The sequence below is a fragment of the Diabrotica virgifera genome, chromosome 9, assembly GCF_917563875.1.
Source record: "Diabrotica virgifera virgifera chromosome 9, PGI_DIABVI_V3a".
Lineage (NCBI taxonomy): Eukaryota > Metazoa > Arthropoda > Insecta > Coleoptera > Chrysomelidae > Diabrotica > Diabrotica virgifera.
Genome location: NC_065451.1, coordinates 18545210 through 18571181, shown reverse-complemented (window position 1 = coordinate 18571181; position 25972 = coordinate 18545210). Strand labels below are relative to the sequence as shown.

At 32.9% G+C, this 25972-nt stretch overlaps 1 protein-coding gene across 9 annotated transcripts in view; it reads right to left on the bottom strand.

Annotated features, from left to right (window-relative positions):
• The window catches only part of LOC114328495 (glutamate-gated chloride channel), a 713764-nt gene that overhangs the window by 62480 nt on the left and 625312 nt on the right, over positions 1-25972 (bottom strand). For all 9 annotated transcript variants that reach the window (XM_028277355.2, XM_028277357.2, XM_028277354.2 and 6 more), the window contains exon 10: positions 11123-11337. In XM_028277355.2, coding sequence (XP_028133156.1) covers positions 11123-11337 — 215 coding nt within the window. The remainder of the gene's footprint in view (positions 1-11122; positions 11338-25972) is intronic.

The window sequence follows — 25972 nt, the reverse complement described above, 5'->3', positions numbered from 1 at the left end:
GCTCATTTGAAATGTTCTTCAATTCTCTATTCAGTAATGTAAACATTTACATAATTATTTATACAGGGTGTCCTTCTAGTTCTTTTTTTGTCAAATAATTTAATTTAATAAAACAATTTTGGACACCCTGTATAAATAATTATGTAACTGTTTATATTACTGAATAGAGAATTGAAGAACCTTTCAAATGAGCTAGCACAGGGCCCCTATTCTCATTTAAAAAAATCATCGATTACGTCATCACGTCCAGATGGATGACGTCACTAGTATACCATATATGCCACAATATCATAACTTAAAAATAAAAATCGACCTGTTTCGGGATTTTTCCTTAAAGTCGCCGGTTTACGAAATAACGAATTTATTTCTTACATTTGCACCATACTGTCGGTGGAAAATAGTGTCGCCCACGCTTGATTAACAATTAAAAAACAAAGGAGTTTTGAATATTGTATTGCAAAAAAATCTTCTGGATTTCATCAATCGATGTTTAAGGATTACCTGCCTTGGTAACATTCAAATTTTCAGTTTTTCACATAGTTTTTGAGGGTTAAAAATGGCCGATTTCGCAATTTTTCAATTTTTAATCGCTTATCAAAAACTATCATTTTTAGAGAAAAGTCACTAAATACCTTTTTTATTTGGAATGACCCAAAAAATCTAAAAAAACTTTTTTCCATGCAAAAAAAAATAATTTTAGGAAAAAAACAAAAAAAAAAAAACGTTTAAAAAATTTTGGACCACTTTTTGGTCCTGACAACATGCAAATTTGTTAAAAGGAGTCCTTTTTGAGTAAGATTGTGCAAAAAATCTTAATCAGAATATTTTTCCTAGCGGATGCGCAGTGGCTTTCTGGACTAGTTAGAGCAGTTACATTTACAACTTGCCATGTTGTATGTCAACGTATTATATCAAGAATTATTTTTTATTATACCTTGCTTTCCCGGTTTATAGGCTGTATCTGGAATTACTTCTTAATTAAACTTGACATCTGTTTATCTTAAGGGGAAAGGCGCAAGATGTCGCTTGTCAAAATTTTCAATGTGTTCTAAATGTATTCATTTTTTTCGAATCCTGAGAAAACTAATTTGTGAAAAATTTAAAAGCAAAATGAAAGATTACGTTATTACCGAGGTTCGAAAGTCCCTTAGAATAAATAAAAAGTTTCTTTTGAATGAAATATTTTCAATTAAAAATCACCCTCATTTTCCCTTTTATTTTCACCTCTCTAACTTATTAAAATAAACATTATAGAAGTTTTCAGGGACTTTCTGCCCTCAGTGATAATAAAATCTTTTATTCTGCGTTTCAATTTGTCAAAAACATTTATTAGTTTTCTCCGGATTAAAAAAAAAGTGAATACATTTAAAACACATTCAAAATTTTGACAGGCGACATTTTGCACCTTTCCCCTTAACGAATTTTGTTCAATAAATAATATAGGTCTGGATCCCGCGTATGAAAAAAAAGTTGACTAATAGCAAGCTGAAAATTTGTTTATAGCTTAAGGGTGTCCAGTTGGATAAACTTTGATATATGGGAACACTGGAACAGGGACAGTTTTAATTGTGGAACAGGTTAAAAATTTGGAACGGTCAGACTACGAAAACGGCACATTTATTTTGTCCGACAGAATAGACTTAAACTCTCCGATCAGAGATTAAACTCTCATGCAAAAATCAAACTGCTATATATCACCTGTCATAATTCCTGTCATTTGACATATTTTACATGTTCCACTCATTAAAACGCCCATTTGGTGATTTTTGCATTTTGCATTTTGCTGTCTGATTTTTGCATGAGAGTTTAATCTCTGTTCACGGAGAGTTTAAGTCTGTTCTGTCGGACAAAATACATGTGCCGTTTTCGTGGTCTGACCGTTCCAGATTTTTAACCTGTTCCACAATTAAAACTGCCCCTGTTCCAGTGTTCCCGTATATCAAAGTTTTTCCGACTAGACACCCTTAAGCTATTAACAAATTTTCAGCTTGCTATTAATCAACTTTTTTTTCATACGAGGGATCCAGACCTAATACATTTTAAGATTATTTATGTCAAGAATGAACCATACTTACATACTCTATTTTTGGTCATATTAATATATGTAATCAAATTAGGGAAAAAATAATTGAGTTAAGGAAGAAGCAGATTTCAGTTAGTCCTAATATTATTCTGAAGCTATTGGTTTGTGGCATTTTGCATATTATTTTTTACATATATTATATATATTATTTACTATTTTTAATAGGAATTAACCACGATTTCAAATTAAAATACGTTTATTTTAATGTCTTGCTTTCAACATCGATATTTTAAGAACGATTTCCGAAATTGTGTTAGTCTATTTCTGATTTTGTGAACGATTGCAACTGCTATTTTTGAGAAGAGGTTCCCTTGTAGGTACGTCTAATTATTTTTTGACATATTTTTCCATTTAAGACTAAAAGCTACAGTAAGGTAATTGTTTGTTTATACAGAGTGAGTCTGTAATTTGGAATAAATTCAATAGCTCAAATACTAATTGTTTTTTTGAAAAATGCTCCGACCCGTCGATTAGTATTTCAGATCGAAATTTTTTACATACAATGATAATGTATACAAGGTGTCCCAATTTGGAGATATGACGTTATCGTTGATTTTCTTAAATGGCAACACTGTCATTTTGACAGCTATTTTGATAGGGTGTGTAAAGTTATACATAACTGCAAAATATCAAAGTTCTATTCCCTTTCGTTTGCAAGATAATAAAAAATAACAAAGTTATGAAAAACAAGAGTCTGTAATTTGGAATAAATTCAATTGCTCAAATACTAATTCTTTTTTTGAAAAATGCTCAGAACCGTCGATTAGTATTTCAGATCGAAATTTTTTACATACAATAATAATGCATACAGGGTGTCCCAATGGTGCCATTTTCTTAAATGGCAGCACTGTCATTTTGATTGCTATTTTGATAGGGTGTGTTAAGTTATACATAACTGCAAAATATCAAAATTTTATTCCCTACCAATTACAAGATAATATTGTTTGTTTTTTAACCAAGAGGACTGATTCAAATTTACCGCGCTGTATTGCTTGTTTGTAATTGGTCCAACTGCAGGCAAGTTTACTCCACTGTTATAAAATTTTGACACTAATGATATTTATCAAATTTTGACACTAGTGACATTTCATAGGTTAATTAAGTTATATTGGCGAGTTTTGTGTTTTTTGTGTTATTCCTTTAATTTTTAGATTGTTAGTCTGCTTTTATATAAAAGGCAGTTGTTTTTGGAACTCTTTAGCGACGTATTAATTTTATATAATACATATTTATGGATTACCGTTGAGGGTCGACTAGATCAACCAAAAAAGAAGATGTATTTGGTTAATATTTTAGTGACTTTCTTGGGTGTGAATCTGTCTTTTTAGTTTACTCTTCCTGGTTAAAATAATATAAACATAATAAAAAGTAACAAACTTATGTCTGCAATTTGGAATAAATTCAATAGTTCAAATACTAATTGTTTTTTTTTGAAAAATGTTCGGACTTGCCGATTAGTATATCCAATCGAAATTTTTTACGTACAATAATTATGTATACAGGATGTCCCAATTTAGAGATATGACGTCATCGTTAATTTTCTTCAACGGCAACACTATCATTTTGATATCTATTCTGATAGGGTGTGTAAATTTGTACATAACTGCAAAATATCAAATTTTTATTCCCTACCATTTACAAGATACTAAAAAATAACAAAGTTATGAAAAACAAGTAATCAAATAATTGACTTTAATTATTTCAATTAAGCAAATGCTCATAATGTTGCCCCATTTTAAGGATATTTTAAAATATTGTCAAATAGTCAATGGGCAACCTTATGAGCATTTGCGTAATTGAAATAATTAACGTCAATTATTTGATTACTTGTTTTTCATAACTTTGTTATTTTTTAGTATCTTGTAAACGGTAGGGAATAAAAATTTGATATTTTGCTGTTACCTAACTGTTACTTTTTGCTGATGTCTAACTTTACACACCCTATCAAATTAGCTGTGAAAATAACAGTGTTGCCATTTAACAAAATCAACGATGACCTCATATCTTTAAATTGGGACACCCTGTATAAATTAAAATTTTATGTACGAAATTTTGATTTAAAATAATAATCAACAGGTCTGAGCATTTTTCAAAAAAACCATTAGTATTTGAAATATTCAATTTATTCCAAATTACAGATATAACTTTGTTATGTTTTATTATTTTGTAAATGGCAGGGTATTAAAATTTGATAATGTGCAGGTATGTTTAACTTTACACACTCTATGAAAATAGCTATCAAAATGACACTGTTGCCATTTAAGAAAATCAACGATGACGTCATATATTTAAATTGGGACACCCTGTATACGCTAATATTGTACATAAAAGATTTAAATTTGAAATACTAATCGACAGGTCTGAGGATTTTTCAAAAAAACAATAATTATTAGTATTTGAACTATTGAATTTATTCCAAATTAGACTCACTCTGTATAATATTACTATTCACTACATAATCATAGCTAAAAAGGTTAAAAAGTTTTCTAATAAAGCAAATGTCGCTATGTTTAACATATTAGATAATTCTAGATATAAAAATAGTTTTATAGATATTTTATAATAATACATATTTATAATAATACGTACTGTTATACTACATATAAAACCACTATTTGCCAAAAAATAAAAAATACCTCAAAAAGTTAGCAAAGCAATATGTAATTTGCAGGAAAAACGGCCCTATTAACCAAAGAAAAAGTCCTCTTCCACCGGCTCACACTTCGCCGTTCCCACCTCTAAATTGGCCGAATTGGACTGCTATCTGATGCTCTATTCACTATGTTCTCCAGATTTGGATCATATGTAGGATCATATGAAATATGCAGGTCATAGCCGCTACGGAGGCTTAGTTTAGAGATTTCGAGAAAGCGTATTTTTCAAACTGCTTAAAAAAGTTGGTGCTCCACTGGGGTATATTTAGCTAAAAGGAGTCTAAATGTTTATCGAATTCCCCTAGTATATAGATTATTCGTTGATCATTTCGTCGTCAGTGTCGGTTGAAATTTAGATTATATTTTTGTTTAGTTTTCACCCAAATAAGATATTTACGGTAATATCTTCGTGACATGCATTCGTTGTTCCTTTTTCTATTGCTCAAAATTCAATTCTGTATATCGTATGTAGTCTTCAGCAAGTTTAAAATAATTTTTAGTTTCATTAAATATCTCTGTAATATCACTACTTGCTGCCTTCCACTTCATCCATCTTGCCCTAAACTCTACTGGATGCACCTCTCTCTATTTCATCATTACTCTGTAATTCGGATCCCAGTTACTTAAAACGACAGGATTTTACCGTCCAAAGTTATTATTTTATTTATAGTACTTACTTTACTTTTTCGTGTCTAGATCCGACTACAGTTTTTCTGCCCAGTATCGGGCTACGTCTACATCCTTTGTATTTGCGAGCCATAAATCATCCAAGGGGCACTGTGATGGGCAAAGTCTGCATACTCTCAGGTGCTCCACGTTCTGTATTTCCCCACATTCGCAAAGTGCGTCGTTATCTGTCTTGATGCCCCATTTAGTAAGGTTCTGTTTTACAGGGGCACCTGTCCGTATGCGGTTGAGTGTCCGCCAGGTTCTCCAGTCCAGGTTCATTCCATTAGGTCGTTCTGGATGTAGGGGGAATAGTTCGGGTGGTTCGACGCTGACATTTCTCATAAACCTTTTCCTTGATTTAAGTCTGCTGGTTCCTGCCGGTTCGTCAAACCCGTATAATTGTTGCCTTTCATCGAAAGTTTGCCTAAACTTCTCCACATATTGTGAGGCGCATCTACGGTCGTCTGATGATGCGAATCCAGCTACCCGGTACAGTAGGGGCAGAGGGGTAGACTTCATACAACCGGTAATTATTCTACATGTTTCATTTAAAGCCGTGGTGACTTGTTGGGCGTGTCTACATCTACCCCAGACGGGACAAGCATATTCCCCTGTTGAGAAACATAAGGTCTCAGCTGTTGACTTGGGGGTATCCATAAGACCTAACCATAACATAAGACCTGGGGGTTTGCACCCCACTTGCTCCCTACAAGTTTCCGGAAAAGGTTGTTTCTCGTAGAAACCTTTTGTCCTGTACTCCGACAGTGGAATTTATACGTTAGTGACCGGTCTAGTATCACTCCAAGATATTTGGGCCTATCGGTATGTTCCAAGCGTTGTCCCTCCCAAGAAACATTTAGTTTTACATGCGCCAGATGGTTGTTGAGATGGAATGTACACACATGGGTTTTAGTGAGGTTTGACTTTAATGAGTTTTGCTTGTAGTAAGTTGACATCATGTTTAAAGCCTCTTCCATTGTCGACTCTACTTGTGTGAGTGTTTTCCCTTTACGGCGATACCAAGGTCGTCAGCGTAAACAAAACTATCAGTCTGGGGGTGCATTGGTTGGTCGTTGGTGTAGATGTTAAATAGGGACGGCGCTAGGACGCTTCCTTGAGGTAGGCCATTTTGTGGTTTCTCCATCTGCTCTTCTTTCCATTTAGCGCAACGTAGAAGCGTCTATTACATAACAGTGATCTAATGATATTTAGCAGGTCATAGTTAAGCACAGTGTTATAGATCTTAGTTAGCAAGGTTCTGTGGTTTATCGTATCATAGGCCGCTGTGAGGTCTATCAAGGCCACTCCCACTATCTCTTTCTGCTCAAATCCATCCTCTATGTACTCTGTTCAGGTTCAGCACTTGGCCTGTACATGATTTACCTGGCCTGAAGCCTGCTTGTTGTGTTGTAAGTCTTGCATTTAATTTTTCCTGGATGCAGTTCAAAATGAGGCGTTCATACAATTTATACAAATGGCATAGGAGACATATTGGACGGTAGCTACTCGGTAGTTCAGGGTCTTTCCCAGGTTTCAGAAGGGCTACTACTTTTGATTTACGCCAAAGTTTTGGAATTTGTTAGGTAGAGCGACATATGTTGAATAGATCGAGCACCCATTGTCTCGCTTTTTGTCCGAAGTGTTTTATCTGCTCTGCTAGGATTTCGTCCACCCCTGGTGATTTTCCATTTTTCATATAGTACATACCATTTTTCAGCTCTTCGATGGTAAATGGGTTTCGCAAGAGAGTTGTTTCCTATTTTTGAGTTCTTATAATCTTTGGCGTTTTGCAACGATGGTTTGTTTTGCCATTCAGAAGCAGTTGGTGGGCTATCTGATTTGGCGTTATTGCACATGGCTCTTTTATTTCTGTGGATCACTATTAAGTTTTTTAATCATATTCCAAGCCTGCTTACTACTGTGCGTCATATCCATTTGCTTAATGTCTCGTTAAACCGTTCTTGTCTGGAGGCGCTTAGTATTTGCTACAATCTCTCCCCTATCTCTGCCGTAACTTCGGTAAATGGGCCTTTACTATATTTTTCGGTGTATTTTGTCATAACGTCTTTTGTTTCATCATTCAGACTAGATATGTAATGTTGTGGACATTCTGTGGGCATGTGTTTACATGAGGTTCGTTTCACAAGTTTGATGAACGCATCGTAGTTTTTGGGGATCGGGACTATATTTTTCATTGTGTTTCCAATTCATCAGTATATTTTTCCCAGTTCACTTTTTTGAAATTAAGCCTTCGTTTGAAAGGTATTTTGGGAGCTTTTATAGCGCAGTATACGGTTATTCCCACGGGCCTATATTGTGTCTTTGGTATAGGCTTATATACCTTTCTAACGTAACGGCCTCTAAAGACCTGCTGATGAAGGTGAGATCCGGGTTGCAATCTATCTTCCATATTTTGCTTTGGAAGGAATAGGGCAGTTTTGGGTCATGCAGCAGTGCCAGGTCGTTTTGTTCAGCACAAGATTTTACAAGATCTCCATTTTTATCAGTTGAAGCTTAGCCCCAATGAACATTATGACTACTAAAATCCCCGAGAATGAATCTGGATTTTTGAGAAGCGAAATTTTTTGGAGGGGAGAAAACAAAGTCTCTCCAGGGTAGTTTATACACAGATGTCACTGTGCAGGCTCCTATTTCGACAGTCAGAATTTCAATGTAGTTGTAGCATGTTTTTTTAGCTGATGTTACATCAATATCTCTCCTCACGAATATGGCGCTTCCGTGTTTTGCACTTGGATGTTCAGTGATAAGCTGCATTCCCTCAACGCTAGGTCTATGTGCTGATATGTCACGGTGAGTCTCTTGTATACATAATATATCACATTTGTGGATTTTACACAGTCCAGACAAAAGTTGCTGTTTATTACAAGTAATACCCTCGATGTTTATGGTCATGGTTCTCGTTTGTTTGTTCGGATTTCATTTATTCGGATTATTCGGACTATTTATTTATAGTAACTTAATCTTAAATGAACCTTACAAAAAATAATCTGTGTATAAGTAAATTAATCAACAACAGTAGTAAATATATTAATGAAGAATTAGGTGTATCTATCCATTTCTGTTCATTGTTTTTTGCATCCATTCCTGGCTAGTCCTGGCTAGTCCTGTCATCAGTCCATCTGGTTTGAGATCTGCCTCTACTTCTCATACTTGTTCTTAGTCGCATTTCAACAATTCGCTTCGTCCAACGGTTGTGCTCTATTCCTCCTATGTGTCCTGCCCAGTTCCATTTTAACATGTCAATCTTTTGGATTGCTTACATCTTTTATTTTTGATCGTTTTCCTTTTTTTCTTATTGGATTTGCGATCACTGAGCTTAATGTTGAGCATTCTCCCTTCCATAACTTTTTAAGTCACTTGAAGTTTGTGGAATATATTGTTGTTAAAAGCCCATGTTTCAGTTCCATATGCTAGAACCGGCAATACATACCAATCGAAATTGCCTTTAAAGTAAAAGAGCCTGGCCGCGTAAGATGATGAAAAATGCCCCTAACTCGATTCGAATTCCGTATAGGTCACAGTTTATACCATATAGGGGAACTCACTTTCTGAAATTTTCAGCCCCCTAGGTGTTCACGTGACCCATCTAGAGCCTAATTAGGCTTTTTATGTTTTTATTTTTTATCTCCGCCGCATCGAGAGCTAGCGAAAAACTTTAAATACAAAAGTTGTAAGTTTCAAAAAGTTCTTTCTGAAATTTTTTTTTGGCGGGAAATTCAAATTTTAGGACTATTTTAAAATTTTAAATAAATATAAAAAAATAACTAAGACATAAGTTCTCACGAAAAAAATTTATAACGTGTATTTTTGCATAATATTTCATCCTGAATTTTTTCAGATTTTTAAAATTGGTGAAACATACTTTAAAAATAAAAAACCGCATTTTTTCGCTTTTTTCGCTTTTTGATACAATTTTATACAGGGTGTTTAAAAAAGGTAACACCGTCACTAGGATAGGTAAAAAACTGACAAATAATTGGGGTTTGCCTAATAAAAAATTTTTGTAATGCCATCCATTTTCAAGATACAGGGCGTTGAAGAACACAACATTTTACACATTTTTTACGATTTTGCCGAAACTACTGGCAACATTGTAATAAAAGTTGGCAAGTTTTAAGAGGTAGTTATTGTTCATTTTTTGACATACAATTAAGAATTTTATATTTACCATTGGCGCGCATACGGGTAATGGCCTGAACTTAAAAAAAATAGTACGCCACTGACATATTTTAAATTAAAAATAATTTTTGAATTCCTCGTTCAATTTCGGATAAAAAAGATTTTTACCCTTTTTTTCATACGACGCGAAGTTTTCATGCAAACAATAAAATATCTTAACGCTTCCAAAGTATTGGAATGAAGTTTTTCTATGGATGTACATAATATGAGTATAATGTAGATTGTAGATGTATAGAAACTTACATAGAAATTCGAATACTTTTTAAGGATTAAAATATTTTATTTCTTGCATAAAAATGGCGCGTCCTATGAAAAAATGGGAAGATAGATTTTTTGTCACAAATTGAACGAGGATTTAAAAAATGATTGTTAATTTGAAATATGTCAGTGGCGTACTATCTTTGTTCTTTAAAAAGTTCAGACCATTAACTGTATGCGCGCCAATGATGAATATAAAATTCTTAATTGTATGTGAAAAAATGAACAATAACTACCTCTTAAAACCTGCCAAATTTTATTACAATGTTGCCAGTAGTCTCGGCAAAATCGTAAAAAATGTGTAAAATTTTGTTTTCTTCAACGCCCTGTATCTTGAAAATGGACAATACAAAAATGTTGTGTAATGATTTTAACAAATATACCTTTTATAAAGGATTTTATGTTTTTGTAATGGTATACAGCCAACTACAGGAAAAATTTTTTATTAAACAAACCCCAATTATTTTTTAGTTTTTTACCTGTACTAGTGACTGTGTGACCTTTTTTAAACACCCTGTATAAAATTGTGTCAAAAAGCAAAAAAAAAACGAAAAAATGCGGTTTTTTATTTTTAATAATACGTTTCAATAATTTTAAAAATCTGTAAAAATTCAGGGTGAAAAATTATGCAAAAACACACGCTACAAGTTTTTTTCGTGAGAACAAATGTCTTCGTTATTTTTTTATACTTATTTAAAATTTTAAAATCGTCCAAAAATTTGAATTTGCCAAAAATTAAAAAAAAAATTTTTTCGGACAGAACTTTTTGACACTTATAACTTTTTTATTTAAAGTTTTTCGCTAGCTCTCGCTGCGGCTGAGATAAAAAATAAAAACATAGAAAGCCTAATTAGGCTCTAGGTGGGTCACGTGGCCACATAGGGGACTAAAAATTTCAGAAAATGAGTTTATCTATATGTGCTTAACGTTGACCTATATGCAATTCGAATCGAGTTGGGGGCATTTTTTATCATCTTATCCGGCTAGGCCCTTTATAGAACAAATAATTACAATACAACAATTCTGTTCATCAATACAAGTTTCTATTAAAAGCTTTTGTGCAATCTTAAGCCGAGTAGGCATGTGTAGAATAAACTAGACGAGATTAAAAACAAAAAATTATTGGCGAATAGAATTCATGCAATACCTTCCAATTTCCATTAGCCGTAGAGCAATAGGTTCCCGTACCTCGACAGAACCTGAAAATCTGCTTCCCCCTGAATACTTACGAAACAAAGAATTTGCAAAAAATACTAACCTGTGTCAGAATATTTTCTGCCGGCTTATAAACTATATTATGTAACGGCCTCTTCCTCCCCACGTAATTCACGCAGACGAACTCTAGAAGGGAAGCGTAAATGAAACACATGCAGACACCGTCCCAAACGTTCATTGCCGTCAAATTAGACACTACCGGTAACGTAGATCGAAATCCGTTCGACGTTGTGAAAAAATTGAGCATTGTAGTTACACCTGAAAGAGAAAACAGAAGAATTAACTAAATTTTTAATCAAATTTGTTTCATATTGTAACGAAAGAGTTAATTCATACCGACCGCAAGTAACGGTCCCAACTCGACATAGCCCAGAACGATCTGGACGAAACACTAGTGTGACTGTAAATGGCAATTAATTACAATAGATACCCGGTGCATGGCGACGGGCAAAATCATTAGTAACCTAAAATACTCTATAATTGTATTGACAGAATTTCACTCCAATAGGGAACTTTCACATTTTTTTATTACATAATAATGTTCAGTTTTGTTTAAAAATGAGATTTCCAAAATTTCACGCTTCAAGAACTCATAATAACTTAGAAGAACAACTTTAAAATCTTTTGTGAGTTAGAATAGTAACGACCCGTGACGTCACATAGTTTAACTTTATGGATCTATTTATATTTATGGTTATATTTAGGCATATTATTCTTCTTTTTCTTTAGTTTATTGGCCTCCACCCACTGGGGTATTTGGCCAGCTCATAATCGCGGAATAAGGAAAAAATTTATATTCTAATGTCATTTATCGTATGTCATTGTAATAATATATACCAGTTTGTTGAGTCTGAAGTTTTATACAGTTGTTGAAGGAAAGGAAAGATGGAATAGTGGAAAATAAAAGAAAACACTATAAGGGTTGTTTAGTGCCGTTTTGTAAAAGTACAAGTTTTCTATGTTTTTAAAATAGTTCAAACGATCAAACGTATTTTCTACTGACGTTTATAATGTCTAATATAAAATTATATACAATTTTGTTTACTTTGTTGGTGCAGAATGTAAACACACTGGTGGTCTAAATTTGAATTTAGAATCGTCCTTAGGAGCTAAACGGAACACAAAAACAACTTTTTTATTTTTGATGCGTTTTAAATTATGTTCTGTTGTGATTTATAACATTTTTTCGAATTTAAAATTTTATGCAAGTTCCCTATTGTTTGAAAGCATGTTCCAGTATTGCCGTAGAGAGTTTGGGAGATAACGTGTCTCCCTGTCTAATTCCTATTTTGATTTTTATAGATTTGGTATCTATCTTTGTGTACTCGAACGGCCACGGTTGCATTATTGTATATATGATAAGTCACTTCTACTGATAGTGATGACGAAACAATTTCTATAAGTTGTAAGCAAGTTCTATATATTTTTAAAATAAATCAATTCAAAAACTTATCTTTGATGTATGGACATTAAGATAAAGAGTCTTTTAGCTCCAGTCTATTATACCACTTTGTCTGTTTTTGACTTCTTAATACTTTTCAAACACTCCATCAAAAAGCTCTTATTTAAAATATGCCAGTTAATGTAAACATCGCAATGAAGTGTGCCGAACAAGTATTTCGACAAAGAGATTCACTGAATACAAAGAAATATTCAAGAGGGCGAACCCGCTTTTAAAATAAGCCCCCAAACCCCTCCCCCCCAACTTATATGCAAACAAAATTACGTTATCCAGAATTGAACAAGGAGATCTTTACGTGAGCCCTTTGTGCTATTATTAGCAGAAATACGAAAGAGGAAAGTAGAACTACCAATAATGATTTGAAAGGGAAGTATCTAATATTCCAAAACGGGAAATATTTAATATTTCAAAACGGGAATTATCTAACGGCGAAAAGGTAAATTTTTATTAAAATTTTAAACTTTTTCCTTTTATTTGACCATTGATTGATTCACTCACACATAATAATAATATATCAAAAGTCTAAGTTGCATATATATATATATATATATATATATATATATATATATATATATATATATATATATATTATATAGCAGGTGCCGCTAGGGCATCTATGCCATTTCGTTCGTTGCGATCCGTGACTGCACGCCGGGGTTTGTTTTGGTTGGATCAGGGAGAGCAGCATATGTGCCTCCTGATGAGAGACTAATAAGTTTCGAAACCGGTAGAAGTGCTTGCGGCACTCTCTGATTGGACTAGAATATCGCGCGGCTGTAGTTTCGTGTTGCAACGAAATTGAAAATGGTTATTAATTTTTTTAATAATATATCAGTTTTAACACCAATATTGTCATAGATATTCCTTAATGTTCTTCGCTCTATAGTAGTGTAACATTATTACATATACTGGTCGAGCTACTTATGGTTGTAGTGCAGTCAATGCTTTTCATATGAATTTTCCAAAATTTCTTTTATTTTCAGATATTATCTATATCTTGATGGTTCGGCAAGTGGCAACAGTAGTTCAGTTGATTTTGGCTTCGTAATAAACTTCAAATAATTGACAGGAATAAGTTGACAGGAATAAGTTGGCAGGGAGAGACAGGAATAAGTTGGTTAGAAGGTCTATTTAATAGAATTATGGAAGTTGGACAAATGCCAGACGAATTGAGAAGCAGTATATTAGTACCTGTCTACAAAAACAAGGGAGACATACAACAATGCACAAACTACAGGGCTATAAAACTACTTAGCCACACCACGAAAATATGGGAGAGAGTAATCGGTAGACGGATACGTGAAGAAACCGAAATATCCGATAATCAATTTGGCTTTATGCAGGGCAGATCAACAACAGATGCAATTTTCATTGTAAGGCAACTGATGGAAAAATACAGGAATAAAAAGACCAACGCTCATATGGTATTCATTGATCTTGAGAAAGCATATGATAGAGTTCCTCGAGAGATTCTGTGGTGGGCACTCAATAAGAAAGGAGTCCCTGGCGAATATGTAAAGATTGTGAGAGATATGTATGAGGGAGTAACGACTAGTGTTAGGACAGGTGTGGGAGAGACTGATAAATTTCAGGTGAAAGTAGGATTGCACCAAGGATCGGTGCTTAGTCCTTATTTATTCTCATTAGTTTTGGACGAGATAACAGGTAAACTACAGGGTAGTATTCCATGGTGCCTAATGTATGCTGATGATGTAGTGTTGATAGGAAATAGTGAAAGAGACTTAGAACAAAAACTGGAACAGTGGAGACAAGCTCTGGAGGAAAAAGGTTTAAAACTTAGTAGGACAAAAACAGAGTATTTGGAATGTTCATTTAAAGATGGAGTTACTACAAATAAAATTGTATCTTTGGACGGTGAAATGATTGTGAAAAGCAATAGTTTTAAGTACCTAGGATCGGTATTACAGAGTAATGGAGAAATAGATGGAGATGCATGCAGTAGAATTAGGGCTGGATGGATGAAGTGGAAAGAAGCGAGTGGTGTGTTGTGTGACAGAAAAATTCCAATGAAACTGAAGGGAAAATTCTATAAAACAGCCATAAGACCGGCAATGGTGCATGATGCACGGAACTCAATGTTGGGCAGTGAAAAAGAAAGAGGAACAACGAATGCATTTGGCGGAAATGAGAATGCTTAGATGGATGAGTGGAGTGACAAAGAAGGATAAAATTAGAAATGAGTATATTAGGGGAAGTCTAGGTGTGGCACCAATTGATGCCAAAATGAGAAAGCATAGGTTAAGGTGGTTTGGTCATGTTCAACGTCGAGACGTTAATCACCCAATACGAAGAATAGCTGAAGTGCAGATTCCTGGAAGGAGTAGGAGAGGAAGACCAAAGAAGACCTGGGGGGAGACGATAAGGCAGGACATGTTGGTAAAGGGGATTAACATTGATATGACCCAAGATAGAATTGTGTGGAGAAATGCAATTAGGGAAGCCGACCCCGTATAGGGATAAGGCAAAGAGAATGAGGAAGATGAATAAACTTCAAATAATTGGGGAATTACAAGTTAGAAAATTCAACAGAATTTAAAAATAAGTGTTAAACAGCTGGTGCATATAGGTGATACTAGTTAATTAAAGAAGTAGCAGTAGTAAAGTAAGATTTAACCATTTAAATAAGTTTTTCTAAATTAATAATTCTGTGAGAGCTTGTAAAACTAGTTTCAAGTTGGAGAGGTTGACTTGCTTAGGAATTTCTATACGTTTTTTGATAAAATAAACTATACAATAGTTTCTACTAATTCATATATTCCTATATGTTTATAAATTATGAATATTTGTTTGAAAATGGCGGTGTTACATTTAGCTAAAAGGTTTTGCAGTACTTTCAAATCCGTTTCTATAAATAACTTTGTTATAACAACTGATTTGGTATCCATTTACCTACTTATAGTTATATTGTGTAAATAATGGTCAATAAAAGTTAAACATTATATTATGCAATGATACATAAATATTAATAATATTGTGAATTTAGACAGTTTGCATTTTTCCAAAGTAAATATATAAATGCAATAATAAATTTAACTGTAACTAAATATATGAAATATAGGGGAGTGCAATTAGAACGAAAACATGCATTGCTTCGGAAAAATTCAAACAAGCTTATATTTTTCTAAAACTTTTTTTTAGTTTATATACTTGTTAAAGTAAAAGTTCTACTCGCAGATTTGGCCGCTAATTGTTTATTAATTGTTTAAACAATAACAGTTGTTTTGTATAAATAATTATAAAAATATCGTTAAATTCATAATTTTACTTTGATCAAATATGTTTCTATTTTGATTTTGATGATCCTGAATCCGAATATAGCATTGCAATTTGAAAATTCTTATACAGAAGCTCTTATACAGTATGTCTGCATAGCTAGGAACTGCATGGAAAACTTTTTTATTATCAATTTTACGAAAAAAAGTTATTCTTCATAAAATGCTCTAGATAGCCAAAAATCTAAAACTAAACCATCAGATATCAAATTTTATCAATTTTATACATGTCAAAAATAGTAAAGTATCTTTATATTCCAGAATATCAAAAAATGATATTATGAAAAGTTTTTTTTAAATAAAAAACTATGTTTAAATATACAATTGCATCATTCTCATCGAAAATTTTTTTTTTCAATTTTTTCTCAAATTACGGATACTCGTCATCATTTTATTACAATTATGATAACTATTTTATTATCACTTTTACGAAAAAAAGTTATTCTTCATAAATGCTCTCCCTGGTCTAAAATCTAAGATACAACCATCAGATATCAACCTTTTTAATTTTATACGAGGTATGTAAAAAATATGAATTTTTCTTAAGAGTTAAGTTTATATAAGTTAAGCCTTTATTATTTACAATATTTTAATTAGAAGGATGTAATTGAACACTAAAACAAATTTTTTAATTCTAAACAACTTTTCTTAATAACAATTTTCGATATTGTGAAATGTAAAGTTATGTGTGTGTGTGTGTGTGTGTGTGTGTGTGTGTGTGTGTGTGTGTGTGTGTGTGTGTGTGTGTGTGTGTGTGTGTGTGTGTGTGTGTGTGTGTGTGTGTGTGTGTGTGTGTGTGTGTGTGTGTGTGTGTGTGTGTGTGTGTGTGTGTGTGTGTGTGTGTGTGTGTGTGTGTGTGTGTGTGTGTGTGTGTGTGTGTGTGTGTGTGTGTGTGTGTGTGTGTGTGTGTGTGTGTGTGTGTGTGTGTGTGTGTGTGTGTGTGTGTGTGTGTGTGTGTGTGTGTGTGTGTGTGTGTGTGTGTGTGTGTGTGTGTGTGTGTGTGTGTGTGTGTGTGTGTGTGTGTGTGTGTGTGTGTGTGTGTGTGTGTGTGTGTGTGTGTGTGTGTGTGTGTGTGTGTGTGTGTGTGTGTGTGTGTGTGTGTGTGTGTGTGTGTGTGTGTGTGTGTGTGTGTGTGTGTGTGTGTGTGTGTGTGTGTGTGTGTGTGTGTGTGTGTGTGTGTGTGTGTGTGTGTGTGTGTGTGTGTGTGTGTGTGTGTGTGTGTGTGTGTGTGTGTGTGTGTGTGTGTGTGTGTGTGTGTGTGTGTGTGTGTGTGTGTGTGTGTGTGTGTGTGTGTGTGTGTGTGTGTGTGTGTGTGTGTGTGTGTGTGTGTGTGTGTGTGTGTGTGTGTGTGTGTGTGTGTGTGTGTGTGTGTGTGTGTGTGTGTGTGTGTGTGTGTGTGTGTGTGTGTGTGTGTGTGTGTGTGTGTGTGTGTGTGTGTGTGTGTGTGTGTGTGTGTGTGTGTGTGTGTGTGTGTGTGTGTGTGTGTGTGTGTGTGTGTGTGTGTGTGTGTGTGTGTGTGTGTGTGTGTGTGTGTGTGTGTGTGTGTGTGTGTGTGTGTGTGTGTGTGTGTGTGTGTGTGTGTGTGTGTGTGTGTGTGTGTGTGTGTGTGTGTGTGTGTGTGTGTGTGTGTGTGTGTGTGTGTGTGTGTGTGTGTGTGTGTGTGTGTGTGTGTGTGTGTGTGTGTGTGTGTGTGTGTGTGTGTGTGTGTGTGTGTGTGTGTGTGTGTGTGTGTGTGTGTGTGTGTGTGTGTGTGTGTGTGTGTGTGTGTGTGTGTGTGTGTGTGTGTGTGTGTGTGTGTGTGTGTGTGTGTGTGTGTGTGTGTGTGTGTGTGTGTGTGTGTGTGTGTGTGTGTGTGTGTGTGTGTGTGTGTGTGTGTGTGTGTGTGTGTGTGTGTGTGTGTGTGTGTGTGTGTGTGTGTGTGTGTGTGTGTGTGTGTGTGTGTGTGTGTGTGTGTGTGTGTGTGTGTGTGTGTGTGTGTGTGTGTGTGTGTGTGTGTGTGTGTGTGTGTGTGTGTGTGTGTGTGTGTGTGTGTGTGTGTGTGTGTGTGTGTGTGTGTGTGTGTGTGTGTGTGTGTGTGTGTGTGTGTGTGTGTGTGTGTGTGTGTGTGTGTGTGTGTGTGTGTGTGTGTGTGTGTGTGTGTGTGTGTGTGTGTGTGTGTGTGTGTGTGTGTGTGTGTGTGTGTGTGTGTGTGTGTGTGTATGTGTGTGTGTGTGTGTGTGTGTGTGTGAAAAAATGGCTTGGATGCGAGTCCGTTAGCCACAGATTTTTATTTTATTTTTAACTCAATTTATTAGTTTTGTTATATTTATACGTATTTCACTTAAATGATTATACTTGTTTCTTTCAAGTAGTTTATGAGTAATTTAAATATTTCCATTTTATGCCAACTTAGTAGATTTTCTATACTAATTGGAAAATGAACTTGTGTTTGTCGTAAATTGTAATATAATTGAATTATATATTGATTTATATATCTCTCGTTAACTTTGCATTCCAAGAAAATATGGTTTAAATCTCTAATCGAAACATTATCACAAAAACAGACTGATGAATTAATTATTCCTAATTTGTGCAGATGTGCCTCATATTTCCCGTGTCGAGTTTTTAATCTGACGATAGTGGAAATATCTTGCTTTGGCAGGTTATATTTAAATATGTATTCAGGTGGCGGAGGAAGTTCTTGATGTAAAGAAAAATATAAATTTTTTGACATGCTTGTAATATTTTTCCATTCTTTTTTCCATATTTTATTTATTCTAATTTTGACGTCATTTATTGCATCTGTCGATAAGATGTGAGTTAGTATCTCACCTTTTTTTATTGCATCTTTGGCCAACTCATCTGTAATATAGTTGGGACAACCTATATAAATTAAGTTGTAAATATCTTTATCAAAATATAATGTAGTGTATTAGCCATGCTCGAAGACAATGACTCCTGAGCGTGAATTAATACGTGAGGTTTACATATTAGGTAGTATATAAAAATGCAGCATAGGTAAATTCAAGAGTTGTTATAATTAGATACTTGATATGTACAAATGTGTGGTATAGGTAATGATTTGTATTTGTAAACAATTATGGTTGAATCACCGTTTATACGATGTAAATATAAAGTTATCCAAACAATAGAGTTTTAATTAATTGGGACCAGAAGGCAGTAACATCACACTATTTATTACACATCCACTTTCTCATTACCCAGTATACCGGCATGCCCTTTTGCCCATATAAATACTACTTCCACTTTAGACAAATTATTTTTTATATTACATAAAATTTTTGATTTGTATGAACTAAAATCAGTATTTTCAATTGCATATATTGCAGATCTGGAGTCTGTTATTATCACAGCTTTTTCAATATTATTCTCTTTGATCCATTCTAGAGCTTTTTCGATGGCTATAATCTCAGCTGTAAAAGTACTACTAATACTAGATAATTTGTAATTATTATGTTGATGGGTATTTTGCACATACATAGCACATCCTACTCCTGTTTGATTTTTAGAACCGTCTGTATAAATTACTGTGTAATCCACAAAGTCGCTCAGTATAGATTTTACTAAAATATTATTTAAATGATTTGATTCTGTATATTTAGGAATTATGATTCTGGGTTTTTTTTATCAAAGTATTATACGGAAATTTATAAATTGGTAATAATTTACTGTTGTGTAAATCTGTATAATTCCTGGTTTCAATGAATGCATCTGTTAGTGGTGGTGAATTTTTTATTCTCCAATATTTACTAGTTAAGTTTTCCATGTTTAATAAAGCCAGATTTGTTAAAAGGTCTGACTCAGTGTTTCTTAGCTTTATGCAGTATTTTTGAGCTAAAAATTGTCTACGTAAATTTAATGGGATTTCATTACACTCTGCTAGCATAATGTTTATTGGAGTGGATACCATTGCACTTAAACATATTCTCAAGCATCTGTATTGTATCCGATCTAAAATTTTTAAGTTCGTATTGCTTGCTGATCCATATATCCAACACCCATAGTCCACGACTGACCGAATACAAGCATTGTAGAGCAATAAAGCTGTTTTGGGATCTGCACCCCATTTCTGCACCCCAAATGTAAAGGTACTTTACTCTTGAGTGAAATTTATATTTTTTGACATACCTCGTATAAAACTAATTAAATTTGATGTTTGATGATTGCATGTTATATTATATACGATGCAGAGTATTTTATAAGGATTAACTTTTTTTCGTAAAACTGATAATAAAAAAATTATCAATAGGTTCCAAGTTACGCAGACATACTGTATAAGAGCTAAAAAAAAACGCATTTATCAACTAACATTTATTATTGTTGAAGCTTATTATTAAATGTATTTTAGGTAAGTTTTACAGAAACAAGTTTTGATCACTTTGTATAAACATTTTATAGCTGGTAATTTTCGGTTTTTGTATTACATTTTTGTTATCTTTCTTAATTTTCTCAAAAAGAAATAGTTTTCTCAAAAAGAAAGCTTTAAAAAAGCACTTGTAAAACTGTAATAGATTTGTTCAAACTTGAGTAATACCGTCTTAAAATGGTGGTAATTCTATAAAACTACGAAAATTTCAAAAATTACCTTTTTTGACACGTCATATTATTTGAATTAAATTTTTGAGATTTTTTTTTAATGAAACATCATTTAGTAAGATGCTTGAAAGGTATGTTGTGCAAAATTGAGAGTTTTATAAGAAAAATTGTATTATTTACACATTTTTAAATCATTTTTAAACAAAATTCATGTAAGGCTCAGTTTCCGCCCACACCGTACTTATGCCCATAAATTTTATTTCTTTTTATTGTAACCATAAGATAGCTTAATTATTCTTCTTTCCTGTTCAATTTGTAAAATTTCATTTGATCCATTAGTTAAAGAATAATTCAACTGTTCACTTCGCCGTACGCTAGTTTACAGTGCGCCAATGTTTGTGAGAAGAGCGACTTTAGCGTTATAAATAAAAAATTATAGAAGATACAGATTTATTTTTAGAAAATTCTTTATATAAGGTTTTTTTTTGTAAAATTTTCTGAATTTTTCAATGGTCAAGCAGTTTTTTCTAAAGTTTACATTTTTGGAGTTATTTAAAAAACATCTAATTTCGTAGTTCATTTGTTTAACCCTTAAACGCCCAACCTTTTTTAGGTTCCATGTACGCCCAAGGGTGGGTAAAAAATGTCCACCTCGAAAATAGCTAATATATTTATTGAGAGTTGTTGAAAATGGATTAAACTTAAGAATTTTATGCTTAATAAACACAGCATCTTCTAAAATATTAATATAAACAATTTACAAACCTTACAACAAAATTACAATGTACCGGGTGTCCCAATAAGAATGGCTCTCGGCTATATCTCAGGAACCGTTTATAGTAGAGCTTTGAAATAAAAAATTTTATAACAAAAGTTGCCTCAGGAAAAGCCTGGAAATTATTTTCATAATTGTGGGACCACCGCTAGAGGGCGTAATTGAATATCAAAAATTAAAAAATCTAAATTTTACAAAATTTTCCTAATGAAGGGGCACTGCAAATCCGATCCTCGTATTCTTCATAAAATTCTACGCATATTTGATTTGACAAGTTTAGGTCTACCTTTGGAAATAAGAGGTGGGGGTGAGTGGGAACCTTGTTATGAAAAACTGGCTGTGAGTCCGGTTCTGCTTAATCAAATTTTGCAAACTTGGTCTTGTTGAAGATAGATCTTTTTCATCAATGTAAAAGTTATGATTTCGAACCAACTTACTGAGTAATATGCCAGTTAGAAGGCGTTATTTAATTTTTTTCAGAAATCTAGTGTTCCTTGGAAAATATTAAATACAAACATGCATTTTTAATACCATATTACAAAATTAGAAAAAATTAGAAACAGAATAGCGAAAACCGCATGTTAATACCTTTTTTCTATCTCGAGATATCTTACAAAACGTGTAAATTTAAAAACATAACTGTTACTGTCACCAGTAAACGAAATAATTCATTAAAAGTAGTGTGCTATGGAAACAACAAAAAAACATTTTCCAGCTGTCAACGTATATTAGGTCTTTTCAACGCTTCTCATTTGTTTCGAGCCTCGTTCATATCTCGTATATTAATATTATACACGGATTATACGGCATATGACAGAGGCTCGAAACAAATGAGAAGCGTTGAAAAGCCCTATTACAAAGAAATAAAAACAACTATTTAGTGATGACATAAACGTTCAAATTTTTGCCCATCATTTTCGTTGCAAACATTTACTCTTTCAAGATTAGATTGAACAGCAGTCTCAATTTCTGCTCTCGATATGCTTTGAATGGCGTTTAGTATTCTCTGGATAATGTATTCTAGAGTAGTGTATGATGGGCAACAATTTGAATATTTAGGTCGTCACTAAGTAGTTATTTTTGTTCTGTGTTATATTTAATTTTAATAGTATTGTTTTTCCTTATATTGTTGTTTTAATTAATTATATTTTTATACGTTGACATCTGGAAAATGTTATTTGGTTTTTTTTCCACAGCACACTACTTTTCATTAACTTAGTTTACCGGTGATAGTAACAGTTATGTATAAAATTTACACGTTTCTCGAGATATCTTGAGATAGAAAAAAGGTATCGACATGCGGTTTTCGCTATTCTATTGCTAATTTAATCTAATTTTATAAAGTATGATTAAAAATGCATACTTGTATTTAATATTTTCCAAAAAAAACTAGATATCTGAAAAAAATTAAATAACGCCTCCCAGCTGGCTTATTACTTATTAGGATGGTTCAAAATTATCACGCTTACATTGAACAAAAAGATCTGTCTTCAACAAGACCCAGTTTTCAAAATTTGATTTCGCAGAACCGGACTTACAGCCATTTTTTCATAACAAGGTTCCCACTCACCCCCACCTCTTATTTGCAAAGGTAGAGTTAAACTTGTTAAACCAAATATGCGCAGAATTTGATGAAGAATACAATAATCGGATTTCCAGTGCCCCTTCATTAGGAAAATTTTGTAAAATTTAGATTTTTTTATTTTTTATATTCTATTACGCCCTCTAGCGGTGGACCCACAATTATGAAAATAATTTCCAGGCTTTTCCTGAGGCAAATTTTGTTATAAAATTTTTTATTTCAAAGCTCTACTATAAACGGTTCCTGATATATGGCCGAGAGCCATTCTTATTGGGACACCCGGTACATCATGATTAACATACCAGTAATTCAGATTTGTCGATTTTCTCCATATTCTTTCTTTCAGCCTCCTCATTGGTGGATAATTATGTAGATTATGTAATTATACATCGATAATTATATGGATTATCTTCCTACCAACGAGAAATTATATAGAAACCTTTAGTAGAAAGTTTTGCCAAGGTGTATTAAATAGTGTGATGTTATGCCTTCTTGGTCCCAATTAATTAAAACTCTATTGTTTGGATAACTTTATATTTACATCGTATAAACGGTGATTCAACCATAGTTGTTTACAAATACAAATCATTACCTATACCACACATTTGTACATATCAAGTATCTAATTATAACAACTCTTGAATTTACCTATGCTGCATTTTTATACACTACCTAATATGTAAACCTCACGTATTAATTCACGGTCAGGAGTCATTGTCTTCGAGCATGGCTAATACACTACATTATATTTTGATAAAGATATTTACAACTTAATTTATATAGGTTGTCCCAACTATATTACATCTCCCTGTTTTATAATGAGATATATTTCTCTTTCCCTTTTACAAAATGTTTATGGTTACCTAATACTATTTTCAAAAATTAAATTTCCTAACTATGCTAACTAACTGTAACATGGTACATTTCAGATCAATCAATTTTTCCCTAAACATGTATATTCTTTTTCCTATTTTACACAAAAGTTCATATTTTCCCTATACTAAAACTGGTATTTTATAACCTGTTACTAGTTCACGTACTTTCACGTCGTGTCTTTTCGTCCTTTTTTTTTTTCGTTCACTAATTCACTTCATCAAAACAGTGTCCACAGTGAATGAAATTGATCCTAACTTTTAAATAGTCTTTTAGTGCCTATAGGCATCTCATATAAGCGGGGGAATACCTAACTAAAAATCTCGTATCTACCTAAAAGTTCTAAGCTAAGCTAATATTACTCGAATAAGTAAAAAAATGTATCCTTTACTCTATTAATAATTCCTATTTCAGTCTTCTTTTGATTTATTTATATATGTCTTACTAACTCTAAAATAATGTACCTATAATAAAAATGTAATCTCTCTAAAAAAACTTCTAATAACTCTCTTGTACCTATAATAAAGATTTAATCTCTCTAAAAACTTCACTTTTTGTGTCCCTTTGCTTACTATCTACTAACACTATTGTAAGATATTGTCTATCCTTAATTCAAACACTTCCATTTTCCGCGAAAATTTAACCTGAATTCATTATCTACATTTAAAAATAAGTTATTTATAATTAACATTACTTTAGAGCAAAAAAAATTTACAACTTTAATTTTTAGACATAATTCAATGATTAGCTACTTATTTGCTTAGTATCTTCTTAATTTTGCTTCTTTTCTTGCAATTTTTATGTGTCTTCTTTCATTTTTCCCACATATTTTAATAAAAAAATTATTTTTTTTTCTCTTCTTCTTCTTGTCTGGTACTACAACTATATTTCTTCATTTTCTCCACATAATAACACTTCTACAGTGTACATAATTCATCTTCATATACATATTTCATATAACAATCATATATCATTTATCTCATATATCATTTCATATAACATCATAATCATCACTTCATATACTAGCTCCGATACCTTCGTTTTACCTTAATAAAAGAGGTTTCACTCGGATGTCTTAGTTCTCCGCCAATATTACCCCGAATTTTCGCCCTGATCTGTACGCACCATTTAGGTGGTATAGTTAACTCAAAACACGAAATAGGTATTTTATGCGGTTCAAATTCTTCTAAAAATATCACAACCTCAATCCCTTGCTTTGAGGCCGTTGTTTATTCACGAATAATCATGAATAAAATAGGTACTCTCAAAACACAGAGTGGGTCTCTAATAAGCTTTCAAGCTTTATAAATCACTTAGTACCTTCCCAATTTGACAAGAGCAGTGGGTTTCTTATTGTCTCAAGTTGTCTCATAATATTTAGCTTATACTATTGTTAGTTCTTCTTCTTATCTATATAGTCCTCCAGATTCTTTATCTCGACTCTTCAGGTCGGTTCGTTAAAAATATATCTCTTGCTTATAGCAATGTTTGTCTTAAAGCTCTTATATCAACGTATGTCATCACTAATCATTATTCATTAAAAAAATATCATTTATCACTCAAAAAAATATTAATTCAGGTTCATATCATACAAAATTTAACACAAAATCGATAAAAATGTATCTAAAAGATCAATAACAAAAACAACTGCTAATAAAATTCAATAAAAATTCAAAAATAGCATATGCAAAAGTTAGATAAAAATATTCAAAATCAGTTCATATCTCAAAATTCGATAGAAATTTGAAAAAAAAATTCGAGATTCCATAAAATATTCAAAAATAACCGGACTAAAAATCGAAATCGGATAGAGATTTTTCAAATAAATTCAATAAAAATTCAATAATAACATATATAATAAACTTTGATAAAAATATTCAATTCAAAAATCACTTCATGTTTCAAAATTCATAGATATTCTTAAAAAAAAAATCGATACTTCATAAATTATTCAAAAATCAGAAAAGATAAATATTTAATGTTCAATAATAATATAAAAACGAGGGAAGCATTTTTAATAAAGATAGACATTCTTACTTACATTTTATTTCCACTTTGTCTTTTCACTGGGTTTAGTTCCTGTATTCTTCCTGGTCTGGTCCATTTTCCGCCGTCGGTGTTTCCAATCTGGTGCCGCCATCTTTGTTCCTTACAGAAGATTCTCCTCTAATCTGCAGGATCAGCCATGTATTAAATAGTGTGATGTTATGCCTTCTTGGTCCCAATTAATTAAAACTCTATTGTTTGGCTAACTTTATATTTACATCGTATAAACGGTGATTCAACCATAGTTGTTTACAAATACAAATCATTACCTATACCACACATTTGTACATATCAAGTATCTAATTATAACAACTCTTGAATTTACC